Here is a 14,076-nt window from a genome sequence, read left to right as displayed (position 1 = left end):
TCATGAAAGTTAAGGGGATTGTTTGCATGCGGACTCAACAATGACTCGCAGTGTGAGGTTACGATGTCTTCGAAGATTCGAAGTTATATAAACCGGAACAGACCGATCATGGCAATGTTTGTGAAACGTGCCCGTAGCTGCTGCTGCTGTTACGACGGGGATGCCGATAGGGAAGACGGAAGTGTGTCGCCGTTGTGGTTACAGTCGTTGGTGGGCGGGCAGAAGCGCGATGAGACGAAAGCGGCCCGGAGTCACGGGCTCTCCGTTCCCCCCACCAGTTGGCCAGCCATAGAGTCATGCCTAATGAAATCTGTTGACAGATCGATGGTTTCAGATGGTGGTTGTGAATTGTTTCACAGCAACTCAATTGTGCATCTAAGATGGTCCAAATCCATTCTATATCTTGGTGCCATTCCTCGTGCTGCAAAAAATGTCCACTACTATCGCAATTCTTGCAGAAACCACCAAATTCATCCTCATTCCCAGTCAGTGTCGCGGATTCCACTGGCAATGAACTCTTAGAATGACCTGGCCCAAGATGATGACCCCATCTGTGCCTCGGAAATGTCCGGCAGTCTGAGCCGGCCATTAACAGGTGTGGTTCCACGGTAGACCCCAGCCGAGTAGTGAAGACAGCCCTTGGATCGCCTATTCACCACAGGCCCTAGCAAGTATGGACTGGGACGGACGGTGATCAAGTCCGAATATCTTGTTGGAAGTTTGTCTGGAACGGTGCATGATTTGTCGGAACAGGTGCCATGGCTATCCACGTCGCAGATCATCTACCCTACTACAGAAAACTATAGCTATCAAACAATTGAACCCACAAGTGGTTATGTCACTATCATTACCACATTGAGTGCATCATCGTCCTAGGCAATGCAGCCGGTCCCTCCAGCCACTCCAGTAACGCTCATTGAATCCTATTATTTCCACTTCCGATCAGCACTGCCTGGGGAGACTGCCTGTATCACTCACCGTAGATAATGGCATCAACCAAGCCCTGTGACATGATGCAAATCTATACCTCTGTCAATAGAGTTTATGGGAAGCCGTGACTTGTTTCGATCACCTTTTCTAGAATCTCCAATGCCAGTGGAGCTCGCTTTCCCGTCATCCCTTGATAGACGCGCACGGAAGTGGGGATGATCCAAACCAGTGCATAGACGGTCGGATATACCATCATCTGAAGTGACACCTAGTCATCCGGTCATCAGGATGAGACCGAAAACTCGGATACTAAATTGACTAACCTTCCTCAGCGGGATCGACGAATGAGTACTTTGGCTAGGCCCATCACTAATATCCAGAAGCTGCCATTGGTGCGGATGCGGCGTCTGTAGAGTAAGTTCGTGGTCGCTGGAGATGGCCTTATGTGACCGGTAGAGGAGAAGGCATAGTCGGGTGTAGATACCCATGATGACAAGGATGATAGTCCATCGTGGGATGAAGTTCACAAAAAGGCGGACACGATCACTGGTGAACCAGCACCCTGATCTCTATCAATCGTGCGTCTCAAGACCATATAACCAAAGGGGGACATACAGCCACCGGCATACCCGTATCCGACGACGACAAGGCCAAGCACTCCCCATAGGATCGAGAGGCCCCAAGCCATGCACCAGATGACGGCTCTGTGGTTCTGGACCCACGAGGCAGCATGGGCATAGTCCATCAGTATGAGGTACGTGCAGATTGCAATCGATAGGATCCAGTAGTCGGCTAGCATTACTTAACGGTTAGTATGGTACCGCCAGCAATCAATATATTGGTCCTTACCCTGCACCACAAAAGTCTGAACCATGAGTCCATTGAAGCTGCAGAATGCCTTGAGGGATGGATCCCATATCTCAATGCCCACGGTATTCACACTAGCCAAGATGACAACATTGCCTGCGGCTAGAAATTCGCTTATTCCAAGACCTGAACTCATCAGTGGCAGCCATATTGCATTATCGGGATGAAGAACAGCACCTAGAATCAACTGATGACGGAAAGTACGTAGACTTGGTACAAACTGATTCGTGTCACAAATAGAACAGACAGGTAGATACACTGTTTCCATACTTACAAGGAAGCTGATAATAATCCATCCCGACCCTATCATGGAAGCCACCGAAACAACGAGGATAATTCGCGAGAGAATCTCCTCTGATTCCATCTCCACGGGCGCAGAGAGAGCAGCGTGCTCCATAAGTGATGAAAAGATTAAATCACTGTTACATACTGCACCATCTGTTTGAAGAGAAGATAGATAACCGCAGACTTCGATGTGGGAGGTGGACATTGCGAGATAGATATCAGGACAACGATCGGGTACCTCCTGTCGTGAACTTCAAGCACCCGCGGAGTTGGCCATCCCACCCCAGAAATGCCGTGGAGATCAGCCATGCTTCCCAAACAGGTGGCCAGGAAAAGCAATTCTGGATTGCGTGCTTGGGAAGGGTGGTCCTTGCGTATACTTAGTGCGAAGATCGCGGACCAGCATTCCAGATATAAGATCAACTATATCTTGTGACTTGAGGTAAAAGAATCTAACATAAAATTCCCACGGGACTGAATCACGATGAAGCCACAGCAAGTCCCTGTTGCTCGAATCAGTACGGCGCATTGGCTTGGTTGATTGTCATGCACAAGAAGGTGCTGCCTCAAACTGTGTTGTATGGCTTAACTCAAGGCTTCCTGCCGAGGTCAATGCCGCGAGATACGGCAACCAAGTGAATATCTAATCCAGGGGTAGCCTAAAGCACGGATGCTCCCTTATCGTAGCCTGTCTACACGATCGCCCAATTCAGATGCAAGATTGCGGATATTGCTTTGGCTTTGTGTATTTGCTTTTTCTCGAATGATCACCCTCGTCGACTATCGCGTTGAGGCTGAGCAGCCGCCCAAATTTGAGGTCTTTATTCTACCCAATGACATTCTCAATGATTTATTGTCACATTGTGAGAATACGATAGAGGTTGGGCTGAAACCCCCATGCGATGTTGCCTATTGATGACAAAAAGTAACATTCTTTGAGAGTGTAATTATCCACTCAATCAGAAGAAATACTAATAGTACGAAATGCTACACAGCCATTCGAAGCTGGCCCCGCGAAACTGCACTAGGGAATTATATTTAGCCATTTATCTATGTCCCATTGAATTCCAAGCTTAGGGATCTGCACGATGCATCTTATCCAACCCCTCTTGGTCCCAGCGCAATGGTCCTAGTTCCCTTGGGTCGGCGGCTCTGGTTCGTATCCAACATAGGCCGTAGTCAATTGGTGGTGCACCCACTATGACGTACCAGAATTAGCCTGTTCCTTGAGAAGGAAGAACTTGAAGCATGCAATTCGTCTTACCTCCCCCGCTTTGAACGGCTTCTTACACGCAGGTTTGTCCTCGGTAATGCAGCTCGGTAGCACCGCCACAGTGGTGTCATAGTCCACACCAAAGAAGAAGGGAACGGTATATCGCTCCTGTCCAGTCAGGTTGGTCACACGATGGATTGTCGATTTGAACTTTTTGTTTGTCCTGTACACATTGTTATTACGTTCTAGACATCGAAACTTACGAAAGAAAGTACTCCATACCAGATGGACAGGCAATCCGAAATGTTCACAACCAACGTGCCCGGAATTGGCGGTGCCAGAATCCATTCCTGCCGAGCGTTGAGGACCTGCAGAGCCGGAATTTGATCTTGTGACAGAATAGTGAAGCACTCATAGTCCTAGAAATAGTTATTTCTCGTTTCAGCATGCGCATTTCTTTTGTCTTTAAGATACCTGCTTACCGTGTGTTCTCCAAGTCCGACTCTCACCTCGTCCGCAACCGGCTGCGGTGGATAGTGCAACATCCTCGACGTGGCCCCGGGGTTCTTGACCATCGTGTCGAAGAAGTCCTCGGGTAGATCCAGTGCTAGCGCAAAGATTCGTATCAGCGCCCGAGATAAGGTCAGCGCCTCAGCAAAGTACCGAAGATAGACTTCGCGGAAGCCAGGGAGGACATCCTCCTCAGGCCATTGATTATCTCCGTACAGATCGTACGTGTCCAGAGGAAGATCGTCATGTTGGCTTTTAAGAGGGTCTGCTGCGACTTCATATCCGATATCGAAGGATTCGGAAAATGCCCCGGGTGAGGTAGGGTCTGCCTTGGGAGCGGCCCCGAGATCCGTGTCGGTGGGCTGCTCTGAGTAAAGAGGCATGAAACCGCGGAATTTCTACTCTCGTATCAGTAATCTGTCGTTCGTCGATAAAATGTATATTCACACCCTAGACCTTCCAATATAATAATCCATCTTTTGCTTCTGCGAGAGGGTAAAGAACTGACGCGCCATGTCATGGAGAGAAGCGATGAGATCTTCAGCTATCCCATGGTTCTATGTAACAGTCAGCTACCTTCCTCCACAAGGTTAGTGAGAAAGAATTATACCTTGATGTAGAAGAATCCGACCTGAGTACAGGCAGTGAAGATCTCCTTTGCCAGCCGTTGGCGCTCCTTCAGCACAGGGCTCCTCAATGCCGAGAGGTCGATAACGGGGATCTGATGGCATTCCCCAGGCTCTGAGTTGTTGGCTGACATTATATTTTCATTAAAATATGGCAGTGGCTTATATTCAGATGATATTGAATTATCAAAATGTGTCTGTCCCTCATGTTAAGTGAACAGCAGTATTTCTATCTCAAGAGGGGTCGTCTTATCACCCTGCACGGGATGCCTTATCGGGGAGGAGAAGATAAGATAGCTTCTAGATCTGATAATCACAGCAGAATTTAATACTGTAAGACCATGTACTAGCATTAGCTCTATCTATACATTCATTAAACTGTGATGTGGCGTTATAGTGGTTGGGCCGGATTGTTAGCCTGGCTATAATGAAGTGTGCCGATATGTTTATACACGAAAGGATTTGCAAGACCATTAGATAGTCCTTCCTACACATCCTCCTATGACACTATCTCAACAATACTACTACCTTCCAATCTTCTTTGCCCTTTTAGTAGGAATTACCCGAGGACTTTATTGGCATGCATCTGGCCCCACTAGCGAGTGGATCCATTCCCAATACAACCGGAGTTCCCCAAAATTCTGCCGCGTCCTGAATCACCCAAAGACTAACCCTGTGCTAAGGTGTAGGAATACCTGTACTTGGACTCCTTCAGCTATATGCATTCCGATATCCCCATCATGGTCCATTCAACAGAATTATGACGGCTATTCTCCTTCCAGTTGAGCTCATCGAACAGATTGTGGGCCACCTTGAATATGCAAGTGATATCAATGCCCTCGCTCAGACTGATGGAACCTTCTACCGCGTCGTGAATCCCATGCTCTATCGACATAACGTGTACCATGACAACAGCACTGCATTATCCTGGGGAATCAAGCACGGATCCTTTGCGACCGTGCAGAGGTCTCTGGAGGCCGGTGCGTCGGCCAACGAGTGTGATCCCCAAGTTCTCTGGCGACCCATGCCGTTGGCGGTGATAGAGGGCCATGAAGCTATTGTCCGGTATCTCTACGAGCAAGGAGGAGTCGACATCCGACACACCCATGGCTGGCTCAATCCCCGCCATGAGGATTATCACAACGCCCCCGGAAGCCTGCTGTCACTGGCCGCCGTACATGGTCATGAAGCCCTGGTCCGCTTCTTCATGGATCACCTCCCGCGGCCATATCATGTCGATTACCCTGCCACTTCTGACGGACAAACACCCCTTATGAAAGCTGCCGCAGAGGGCCATCTCACCATTGTGCAGCTTTTGGTCGAAGCTGGAGCAGACATCCATGCCAGGGATCGCCAACAAATGATTCCCCTCGTGCTATCTGCGCGCGGGGGCCACCTTGAGGTCATGCAGTTCCTGCTTCAACGGGGAGCCGACCTCACCATCACCACGTTACCGAACGGATGCTCCGCCTTGTGTTGGGCAGCAAGTCTGGGTCACTTGGAGTGTGTCCGGTGTCTGCTTGATGCGGGCGTGATGGCAGAGTTGACCCGCTGTCAAGCCCCAGATTCGTCGTCGTCCCATAATGCTACGATCTGTCCCCTCGCATCGAGTACACAATGGGAGTGTGATGACATCGTCGATCTTCTCTTCGAACGATGGGATTATCTGGCTAGCACCGTTGAGCCTGCAGACAAGGCTGCGCTGCTGTGTGTAGCTTCGGCGCGCGGGAATACGGCCCTGGTTCGGCAGCTTCTCGAGTCCCATGGATATGATCCAAGTTCCCGATATATTTTGGGTCAATCGTTTTCGTGGGATCATCTTCCGACTGCCCTTTGCTGGGCTGTGGTTCGGGGTCATGCAGAAGTAGTCAAGGTGCTTCTCGCTCACGGTGCAGAAGCATCTCCATCGCCGGGACGAATGCGTCTGCGGAAGCCCTTAATCGAGGCCATTCTCCAGGGCTCGGAATCCATTGTCTCCATGTTACTTAGCGCCGGGGCATATTGCAATGATCAGGATGAACATATTGGTGTGGCGGCATTGAAACATGCCATTCCATTCGAGGGCATCTTTCGTCGCTTGCTCGCCACAGGGGCTGATCCTACTGCTGTTCCCGGTCAGGGTAACACTTTAGTAGCCACCGTTCTGGCGTCTGGCTGTACGGCAGTAGTCCAGATGCTGATCGATCAGGGACTTGATCTGTCACGCCATATGGGTCGCGCCAATTTCCTTCACCAAGCCATCCGTGGGGGGGCGGCAGTTCTCAATATGCTTGTTCGGGAGGGGAAATGGAATAGCTACCTCTCCCCGGAACACCTGGACAGGACCGCGCGCGAGCAGGCCCTTGGAATTGCGGCTTCGACGGGGCAGGTTGAGACACTGGAGTGGCTGCTAGACCGAGATTTTCCGATAAACCAGTCGTCATCCACTGTCAACTTACTCGCTCAAGCAGCATGTACAGAAGCATCAGATGCGCACGCCTCCAGGACCATTGATCTATTGCTTCGGCACGGCCTGAACATAAACCAAGTTATTGGACGCGAGACAGCATTGACACGCGTGGCAATCCACTACAGAATGCTTATGGATTGCGACACCGGCCGTGCCCGCATGCGAATGCTGCTCGATCGTGGCGCCTATCTCCTGCCACCGCGCAGCCTTCCACAGGCTACGCGATATAATCCTTATGGATCCTCTAGCGTCACTGGCGTTGGTAGGAGCCCTTGTCTGGATGAAATGATCTTCCAGGAGCTGGAGGTCCGGCGTGAGCCGTGGCTAGTGGTGGAGCGACTCTTCCGATGCGCTGAGCGCTGTGCGCGCGAACGCCTAGATTGGCAGTGGGTGAAGATGGTGAGACAGTATTCGTGGAGGGTGCGATATCCTGTACCTAAATAATTTGATACTAGGACAATAAATTGGTGGCAATTTCACCCGTTCCTTCTATATATAGGACTACCATTACATACGTTCAACGGGCGTTTGGAATGGGTATAGAGCCTGTATAGACAGGATGTGTTAGCCGGAGCTTACACAATAGTGCTCACTATATTCCTCGCTATCTGCTGGTTAGTAATATTAGGAAATAGAAGTCATCATGAAGGTCATGACTCGACTAGTAGCTCAAGGGGGCGTAACTATGCTTTGCGGGACACAATCCGTGCTGAGCTTTTCACTATCTCAGAGGGGAAATATTCATGCTACTAATTCCGTTCTACCAGTGTGTCGTCATTGAAGGTAACATTCGCGGAGACTTCAAATATAACAGGGGATAAAATTAGATCGAAAAGGTAACAATATAGTATACTAATCGAATATGGTCACAGATGGCAGGAATGAAGAGTATTTGCGACCATTCTTAAGATTATGTGTTATGCCCATTATGAACTCGACATTGTCACCATATCTAGTTTCTTGGACATAATCGATCCTAGACAATACTAATAGAATTGGCTTATTCTAAGCACTTTAGAAATCCAAGAAGCTAAGAACTTAGTTGACTGAAACTACTATGACAATGACGGGATGGTTTTCCTTGACCAGCCCACTGTAAGCTAATTACACAAACTAAGGCGTAACGATATTGAAGTTAGGATCCCCCGGATCCAGCAACGACGCAAGCGTATCCAGTGCAGTAGTATCCCCATCGATTACAATACCGGCATTCGCCAAAGCACCAGGATCTGGCCCATACACAGCCAGCGCAGTCAACTGCTTAGCCGTACCAGTCAGAGTGACCTGAGCAGCGTCCGACTGGTCTGCGGTGCTGTAGACAAGCGCCCCATTAGACAGCCAAGAATGGAAAGTTTTATTATCTTGATCCGAAACAACAAGGTCCATAAGCACCTTCTTATCCCACGCCTCGGGCCCATTGATCTGGATAGCAAGAGTATCAAGGACCATATCCGGGGTGAGCTGACCTACCACATCGGCCGAAGCCGTCTGTGTAGGCGTGCCAAAGTTACCATTGCGCAGCTCGGTCGTTCCGGAGATGTAAAAGTTCCTCCAGGTGCCGTTTTCAGCTCCGTATCCGAGCTGCTCGTACACGTCGGCCAGTCTTTTGCAGGCATCCTCGTTGTCTGGGTTGCTGAAGACAGCGTGACTCAGAAGCTCAGCTGCCCAGCGGTAGTCTCCTTCTAAATATGCCTTGGTACCCTCTTGGATGACCTTGTCCTCGCCGATGAGGGCCACGTATTTCTTGGCCTTGTCGACGGGGATGTGTTCCCACAGGTGGGCTGGGTTGCCGTCGAACCAGCCGACGTAACGCTGGTAAATGGCCTTGACGTTGTGGCTCAGAGAGCCGTAGTAGCCGCGGCAATACCAAGATTGATCGAGTGCCGGGGGCAAGGTGAGCATTTCGGCGATCTCGGGGCCGTTGTATCCCTTGTTCAGGAGGCGAAGGGTTTGGTCGTGTACATATGCGTACAGATCACGCTGGTAGGTGAGGAACTTCAGGATGTTATCGTTGCCCCAGGTCGGCCAGTGGTGCTGAGCAAAGACCACTTCGGCTTGGCTGCCGTATCGGTCAATGGTCTCTGTCAGGTATTTGGCCCAAGAGTGCGGGTCGCGGACCACAGCTCCACGCAGGGTCAAGATGTTGTGGAACGTATGAGTGGCATCCTCGGCAGCACAGAGTGCGTTGAGATCGGGAAACCAGATGAGCATTTCGGAAGGCGCCTCGGTGTCCGGTGCCATCTGGAACTCCATCTTAATGCCATCGATGGTTCTCTTTTCGCCGGTGCGTTTGATGATCATGTTGGGTGCGATAAGGGTGACGGTGCCGGTGGGAGTAGTCTGTCCTAGTCCAGCGCCGATCTGGCCTCTCGGTCCCTGCTCGAGGGCAGCACCGTACATGTACGCGGCGCGGCGGCTCATTGAAGTGCCAGTGTAGACGTTCTCGGAGACCGCGTGCTCCAGGAAGCCCTCGGGGGCAATGATCTTCACATCCTTTTCCTCGACATCCTTTTCGCTGACGAAGCCTTTGACCCCGCCAAAGTGGTCAACGTGGGAGTGCGTGTAAATGACAGCCTTTACATCTCTGTTGCTGCCACGGTGTTCCTGATAAAGGGCGAGTGCAGCAGCACCGGTCTCCAGCGAAGTGAGGGGATCGATGACAATGATACCCTCGTCGCCCTCAATGATGATCGTGTTCGAGAGGTCGAGTCCACGCACTTGGTAGATGGGCCCGGCGACATGATACAGTCCATTCATGCGGGTAAGCTGCGACTGGCGCCACAGACTTGGATTGGCTGAGAATGGAGCGTCCTCCTTCAGAAAATCGTAGGCAACGTTGTCCCATACCACGCCTTGATCATTGGTGACCTGGTTGGGATTGAGATGGCCTCTCCAGCCCCGTTTAGCGTTCACATAGTCTTGCTGGTCATCGAAGGGCAGGCTTTCTTTGACCGCCTTCCACTGCTTGATGATGTGGAGGCTTGGGGGATTCGAATCCTCAATATTGATGGTTGACTGGGTCATGATCAAGACTAAATCCTCAATTTTGAAGAAATTGTGTTGTTTGAGTTCAGACTCGAAATGAATTGATATTGGTGTTCTGAGAATGTTGTTGTTGCTGATGGAGAGGTTGATTCCATGGTCCGTCGACCCTTATTTATCTCTCATGGAGGCGAATTTCCCCCTCATTTCGTATTGCTAAAACGGCGCACATACAGACATTGACGACAACGACTTTGGAGTTCTGAATCCTTGCGCGACGCGGGTTTCCCGTAGATGTAACCATTGCTCGTATACCAAGAAGTAGAATGGGTTGAGTATAGATTGAGGGATGAAGATGGAACAGGGTTCCCTGGGATCTGACTGGTCAATAGCAACTGGCCACTTGGGTCAGGACCCAACGCCGCCATCTAATTAGCCTGCATTAGCTTCGCCCAGCTATTCAGCTTGGACTTCAGCTGAGGTGGGGATGCACTTGGAGATGTAACCATTTTATGCATGCCAAGAACACCCCCTCTTTGACAGGCGAATCAACGAAGCCATGGTGATCAGGGTCCTGCAGCAGCTCAATTCGGCTGCGCTCAGCCGTGTGACTTTGCACCCATCCGAGGTGGCAGGTTCTTCCTGAATAACATCACTTCTCACTCATCATTGAGAAAAGACAGCAAGGGTGCCCCCCACCTCCAGTTAGCCAATTGGCTGCATCTCATGTGTCATCGCTGAGTCCTGCTAGATGAAGTTCTGCATCATCTCTGAAGAAGCAATTAGGGTCATTCCGATGAGATGACGAATTCTAGTAAGTGATAGATACTGATCCATTTGCTAATTGGGACTCCAGTCTCGCCACTGGCTGGGAAACCCTAAGCCATGATCCCCAAGACGCCGAACCTTGCACACACTGAATGCCCGTTACTCTATCGTATTTCGTGATTGCATCGTTTAATCGCCGCGCCGGTCAGCTGGGTCTTTAGCTTACTTTTTCTTCTGATCACGTAGGGTATATCAGTGGAATCTGGGTGGCGAGGAAGCCTGAATCCTCCGACATAAATAGGGCCGCTCCCTCTCCCTCTTTTTCTGTAAACAAACACACACTAGACACCGACTACACTTTTCTCTCCAAGTCAAATCCTCTCACAGATCTTTCTCGCTAAAAAGGCGATAAAAGAAGAACTCATCGCTTCTTGAACCATGGACCAGCTCAACAGGTAAACACTCCCCTCCCCCTCCCCCTCCACCAAGCCCCATACACCCTGGAACTCTTTTCCGAAGAGCAACACCCAGATGCAGAGGAGAATTCTGACATCCCGTCCAGCAAGCAAGAAATCAACGACGCCATCGCAAACCACGCGTCCTTCATCCTGATGTTCACGGCCGTGTGGAGTGACGTCGGCAATATCACCAAGGGCAAGTTCGAGAGGTAAAGCAGCCAGCCTGATTTCCTACTCTGTGATGTTTCGAACGATGATGCATTTACCTCGTCTCACCTCTTTCATTGCTTGATACTAACCCAAGAATACTAGCATCGGTGCCAATTACCCTACCGTGTACATGGCCTGGGTTAGCACCGACGACCATCCCGATCTTGCCAAGGAATGGGGATTCACTGCTATTCCGGCTACCGTTGGTTATAAGAATGGCACCAAGGTGGAAACTTATGTCGGGCCTCAATACTTGGACCAGCAGGTCGAGGCGTTTATCAAGAAGGTGGTCTAACTTGGTGAGGGAAGGTTTGATCTTCTATTTGGTGGTTGTCATTTATTAACTAGACGATGGGTGCCACGAGTATTTGTAGCTAGACTATACTATCAGAGAGAAATCTATTAGTCACGACGTGTAACGCACTCCTACCATGTTCACAGCCGTCTAGTCTCCTTGGTCCGCAGCTGTACATCGCGTACAGCCGGCCACTGCGTCCCATTCTGCGTGCTTCTGATCATTTCCCAAAAGCTTACATCAGGTTCCTGATCCATTGAAGATACTCGCACCGCATCTTCCTGCTGCATCTTGTGCAGATCCAACTTGATCGCCTCCACCGCTATCCCCGCTCCGGCGTTGGAATTAATCATGCCCTCGTAATGCGGCCACCTGCGCAAGGCATCAACAGCTCGAAGCCGGATGCCCATGTCTGGGCACTTCGAGGCCACCGCGAATAGCCCAAAGCTCAGTCCGTAGTCGAGTGTAATAGTAGGACGGCAGGGAAATTTTTCCATAAATTCTTCGTATTCCGATAACAGGTTACCGTATTCAAGTGTGAGCAGTCTGTCATCATACTCATCAAGCAGACACGTTTTCAGTACGATCGTCTTCGCAACCAATTGAAGCCGCACGATATCCGCTCCGGTTTGCTCTTTCATGCTAAGACTGAAATACTTTTGTTGGTAAAACGACTCGAACCGCTCTGCAAGGGATTCCAGCGAGAATAGAAGCTTCTGTCGCTTCCTCCATAGGGTTTCGTAATTCGCCAATATCTCTGTTTCTGAAAGCCTCCAAGCCGTAGCAATGAATGGAATCACGCTATACATAATTCTCTGATAGCCTCGACGTGCCTCTTTCAGATTATCAAAGTCCTCCAACGATTCGATAACAAAATCATTGTCCTTTTCGCTTTGAATGCTAGGGTCTGACTCGAAGTCTCCGACATGCGACGACTGGGACTTCAAGATGCGGAGAGTCTCAGACAGACAAGGAATCACGGGTATCCCAAGGCGCAGCGACTCCTCCAGGATTTGCGTGCCACTACGTAGGTGTATAAAGGCTCTGGAAAATTCTCCCAACAATAGCTCTGCCATAACAAAAAGCAAGCAGCACACCAGCACGACCTCGCGCAACTGTGGGTCGGGAGAGGCCCTGCGTTTCTGCAAATGTGAAAAAGATCGGGCGGCCTGCTCAAGTGCGAACCGATGTTTTGGATTCTGCAAATCCTCTCCTGCCAGTCGCATGCCTCTTTCCTCGGCATCTTGATGGATGGCGCTTACCATGTTGACAGCATGGCATACCGCTGGATCTGCATGACACATCTGCAAGACCAGCTTCTGCCAGAGCCAGGAGTCGAAAAACCCAACAAGGTCAGGAACCAGGCGGTGTTGAAAGTAAGAAAATCCCCGCTTCTCATCTGATGTCATGATACCTTCAGACCTTGGTCCTAGGGTTGGAAGACATAATGCTCGCTTGATGGGAAATCGGTGCATATCGTATCCGTCGCACACTCGGCCCGTAGAAGTACAATTCTTACAAGACCCCGGTGCCTCGTCGCATTTTACGCGCCGTACCCTGAACTCGTGATCAGACATGGACAATCCATGGAGCGACTCATCAGACTAACCGGCAGGTTCGACATCCCGTTTTGGATCTCTTCCCAGGCTTCCTGCGTCGCCGTCTACTTTCACTTTGCACGATCAGCTCTCCAGGCATTGTGAACAGAATACTCGAGTGGATGCAAAACGTGCTAAGTTATGGTGTGGCATATTTGTAATGAGGGAGCCGCCACGCTAATGCGAGGAAAGACGCGACTAGTAGCGTTTGGCTGAGACATTGGGCCAATGACGCCGCATGGTCAGGTGCACCAAACTGGCCAGCCGTCGGATGCTTTAGCGGGTCACTCGCTAGGCCGCTACAAGGAGCAACGAGAGAGGTGCAAGTTTCCGCCCCCAACAAACCCCGCCACCGCGTTCCGAGGCCTCGATGAACTGGCACCGAGTTGCCAAACATCGTTGTTAGAGTTGAGTGTCACTCGGAGTGCATGAGTGATCTGACTGATATGTCTGAGCCATTGAAGATCGACCTGTATGGATCTAAACGAACTTGCAAGCAAGGTCCACAGGCCATCGGCGATCCGGCAAGAGTCCGAAAACGTGCTACATCTGCGGGGATGCGCTTTCAGATCCTCATTCATCTTCTTGATAGCCATCGAGTCTAGGTCAGGTCCAATACTAAACTTGCACTAGAGAAGTTTATGCTAATAACAAAGCTATCCGGTTGTAAACAAACCTAGGAACAACCTGCCAAGATGTTAAAGAAGGACATGAGAAATCATTAGCCAGAGGCAACGCAACGATCGGTGATATTGATGACGTCAAGGCTACTGACGTCCCGCACAGAACGGAAGGATGGAGAGAGGAAAAGAGGCGAAGTCGAGTATATAGGCGCAACGACAAGGATACCGTCATCATCACCTGACCGGCCCGGTTAAGTCTAGT

The 14,076-nt window shown here is 50.4% G+C and overlaps 6 protein-coding genes across 6 annotated transcripts; 2 read left to right on the top strand and 4 right to left on the bottom strand.

The window, feature by feature from the left end:
- Positions 1-1,042: 1,042 nt before the first annotated feature.
- Positions 1,043-2,194, bottom strand: BDQ94DRAFT_160776 (putative cAMP receptor-like protein; the record flags this gene model as incomplete). Its single annotated transcript, XM_026769260.1, has 5 exons — positions 1,043-1,186; positions 1,254-1,492; positions 1,546-1,731; positions 1,780-2,017; positions 2,072-2,194. The coding sequence occupies 5 exons, from the start codon at positions 2,192-2,194 to the stop codon at positions 1,043-1,045; spliced, it is 930 nt and encodes a 309-aa protein (XP_026624216.1).
- Positions 2,195-3,104: 910 nt separating this feature from the next.
- BDQ94DRAFT_62819 (isopenicillin N synthase family dioxygenase) lies at positions 3,105-4,615 on the bottom strand. Its single transcript, XM_026776207.1, has 6 exons — positions 4,416-4,615; positions 4,255-4,362; positions 3,778-4,203; positions 3,578-3,714; positions 3,347-3,518; positions 3,105-3,280 (listed from the first exon to the last, which is right to left on the bottom strand). Exons 1-6 carry the CDS (start codon positions 4,563-4,565, stop codon positions 3,212-3,214), a joined length of 1,062 nt encoding a protein of 353 aa, XP_026624215.1. The 5' UTR covers positions 4,566-4,615; the 3' UTR covers positions 3,105-3,211.
- A 374-nt stretch (positions 4,616-4,989) lies between these two features.
- On the top strand, positions 4,990-7,352 carry BDQ94DRAFT_180563 (ankyrin). Its single transcript, XM_026773650.1, has one exon. The coding sequence runs from the start codon at positions 5,192-5,194 to the stop codon at positions 7,322-7,324; it is 2,133 nt and encodes a 710-aa protein (XP_026624214.1). The 5' UTR covers positions 4,990-5,191; the 3' UTR covers positions 7,325-7,352.
- Positions 7,353-7,902: 550 nt separating this feature from the next.
- BDQ94DRAFT_180559 (alkyl/aryl-sulfatase) lies at positions 7,903-9,918 on the bottom strand. The gene has a single exon (XM_026773649.1). It carries the CDS (start codon positions 9,902-9,904, stop codon positions 7,994-7,996), a length of 1,911 nt encoding a protein of 636 aa, XP_026624213.1. The 5' UTR covers positions 9,905-9,918; the 3' UTR covers positions 7,903-7,993.
- Positions 9,919-10,940: 1,022 nt separating this feature from the next.
- Positions 10,941-11,719, top strand: BDQ94DRAFT_147632 (thioredoxin family protein). The gene is made up of 3 exons (XM_026767054.1): positions 10,941-11,085; positions 11,193-11,297; positions 11,401-11,719. Exons 1-3 carry the CDS (start codon positions 11,069-11,071, stop codon positions 11,591-11,593), a joined length of 315 nt encoding a protein of 104 aa, XP_026624212.1. The 5' UTR covers positions 10,941-11,068; the 3' UTR covers positions 11,594-11,719.
- On the bottom strand, positions 11,720-13,381 carry BDQ94DRAFT_147630 (Zn(II)2Cys6 transcription factor). The gene is made up of 2 exons (XM_026767053.1): positions 13,203-13,381; positions 11,720-13,150 (listed from the first exon to the last, which is right to left on the bottom strand). Exons 1-2 carry the CDS (start codon positions 13,289-13,291, stop codon positions 11,734-11,736), a joined length of 1,506 nt encoding a protein of 501 aa, XP_026624211.1. The 5' UTR covers positions 13,292-13,381; the 3' UTR covers positions 11,720-11,733.
- Between the last annotated feature and the right edge of the window lie 695 nt (positions 13,382-14,076).

Source organism: Aspergillus welwitschiae (genome assembly GCF_003344945.1).
Source record: "Aspergillus welwitschiae strain CBS 139.54b unplaced genomic scaffold BDQ94scaffold_25, whole genome shotgun sequence".
Classification (NCBI taxonomy): domain Eukaryota; kingdom Fungi; phylum Ascomycota; class Eurotiomycetes; order Eurotiales; family Aspergillaceae; genus Aspergillus; species Aspergillus welwitschiae.
The sequence above is the reverse complement of the archived record's forward strand: the minus strand, read 5'-3'. Positions and strand labels throughout refer to the sequence as shown.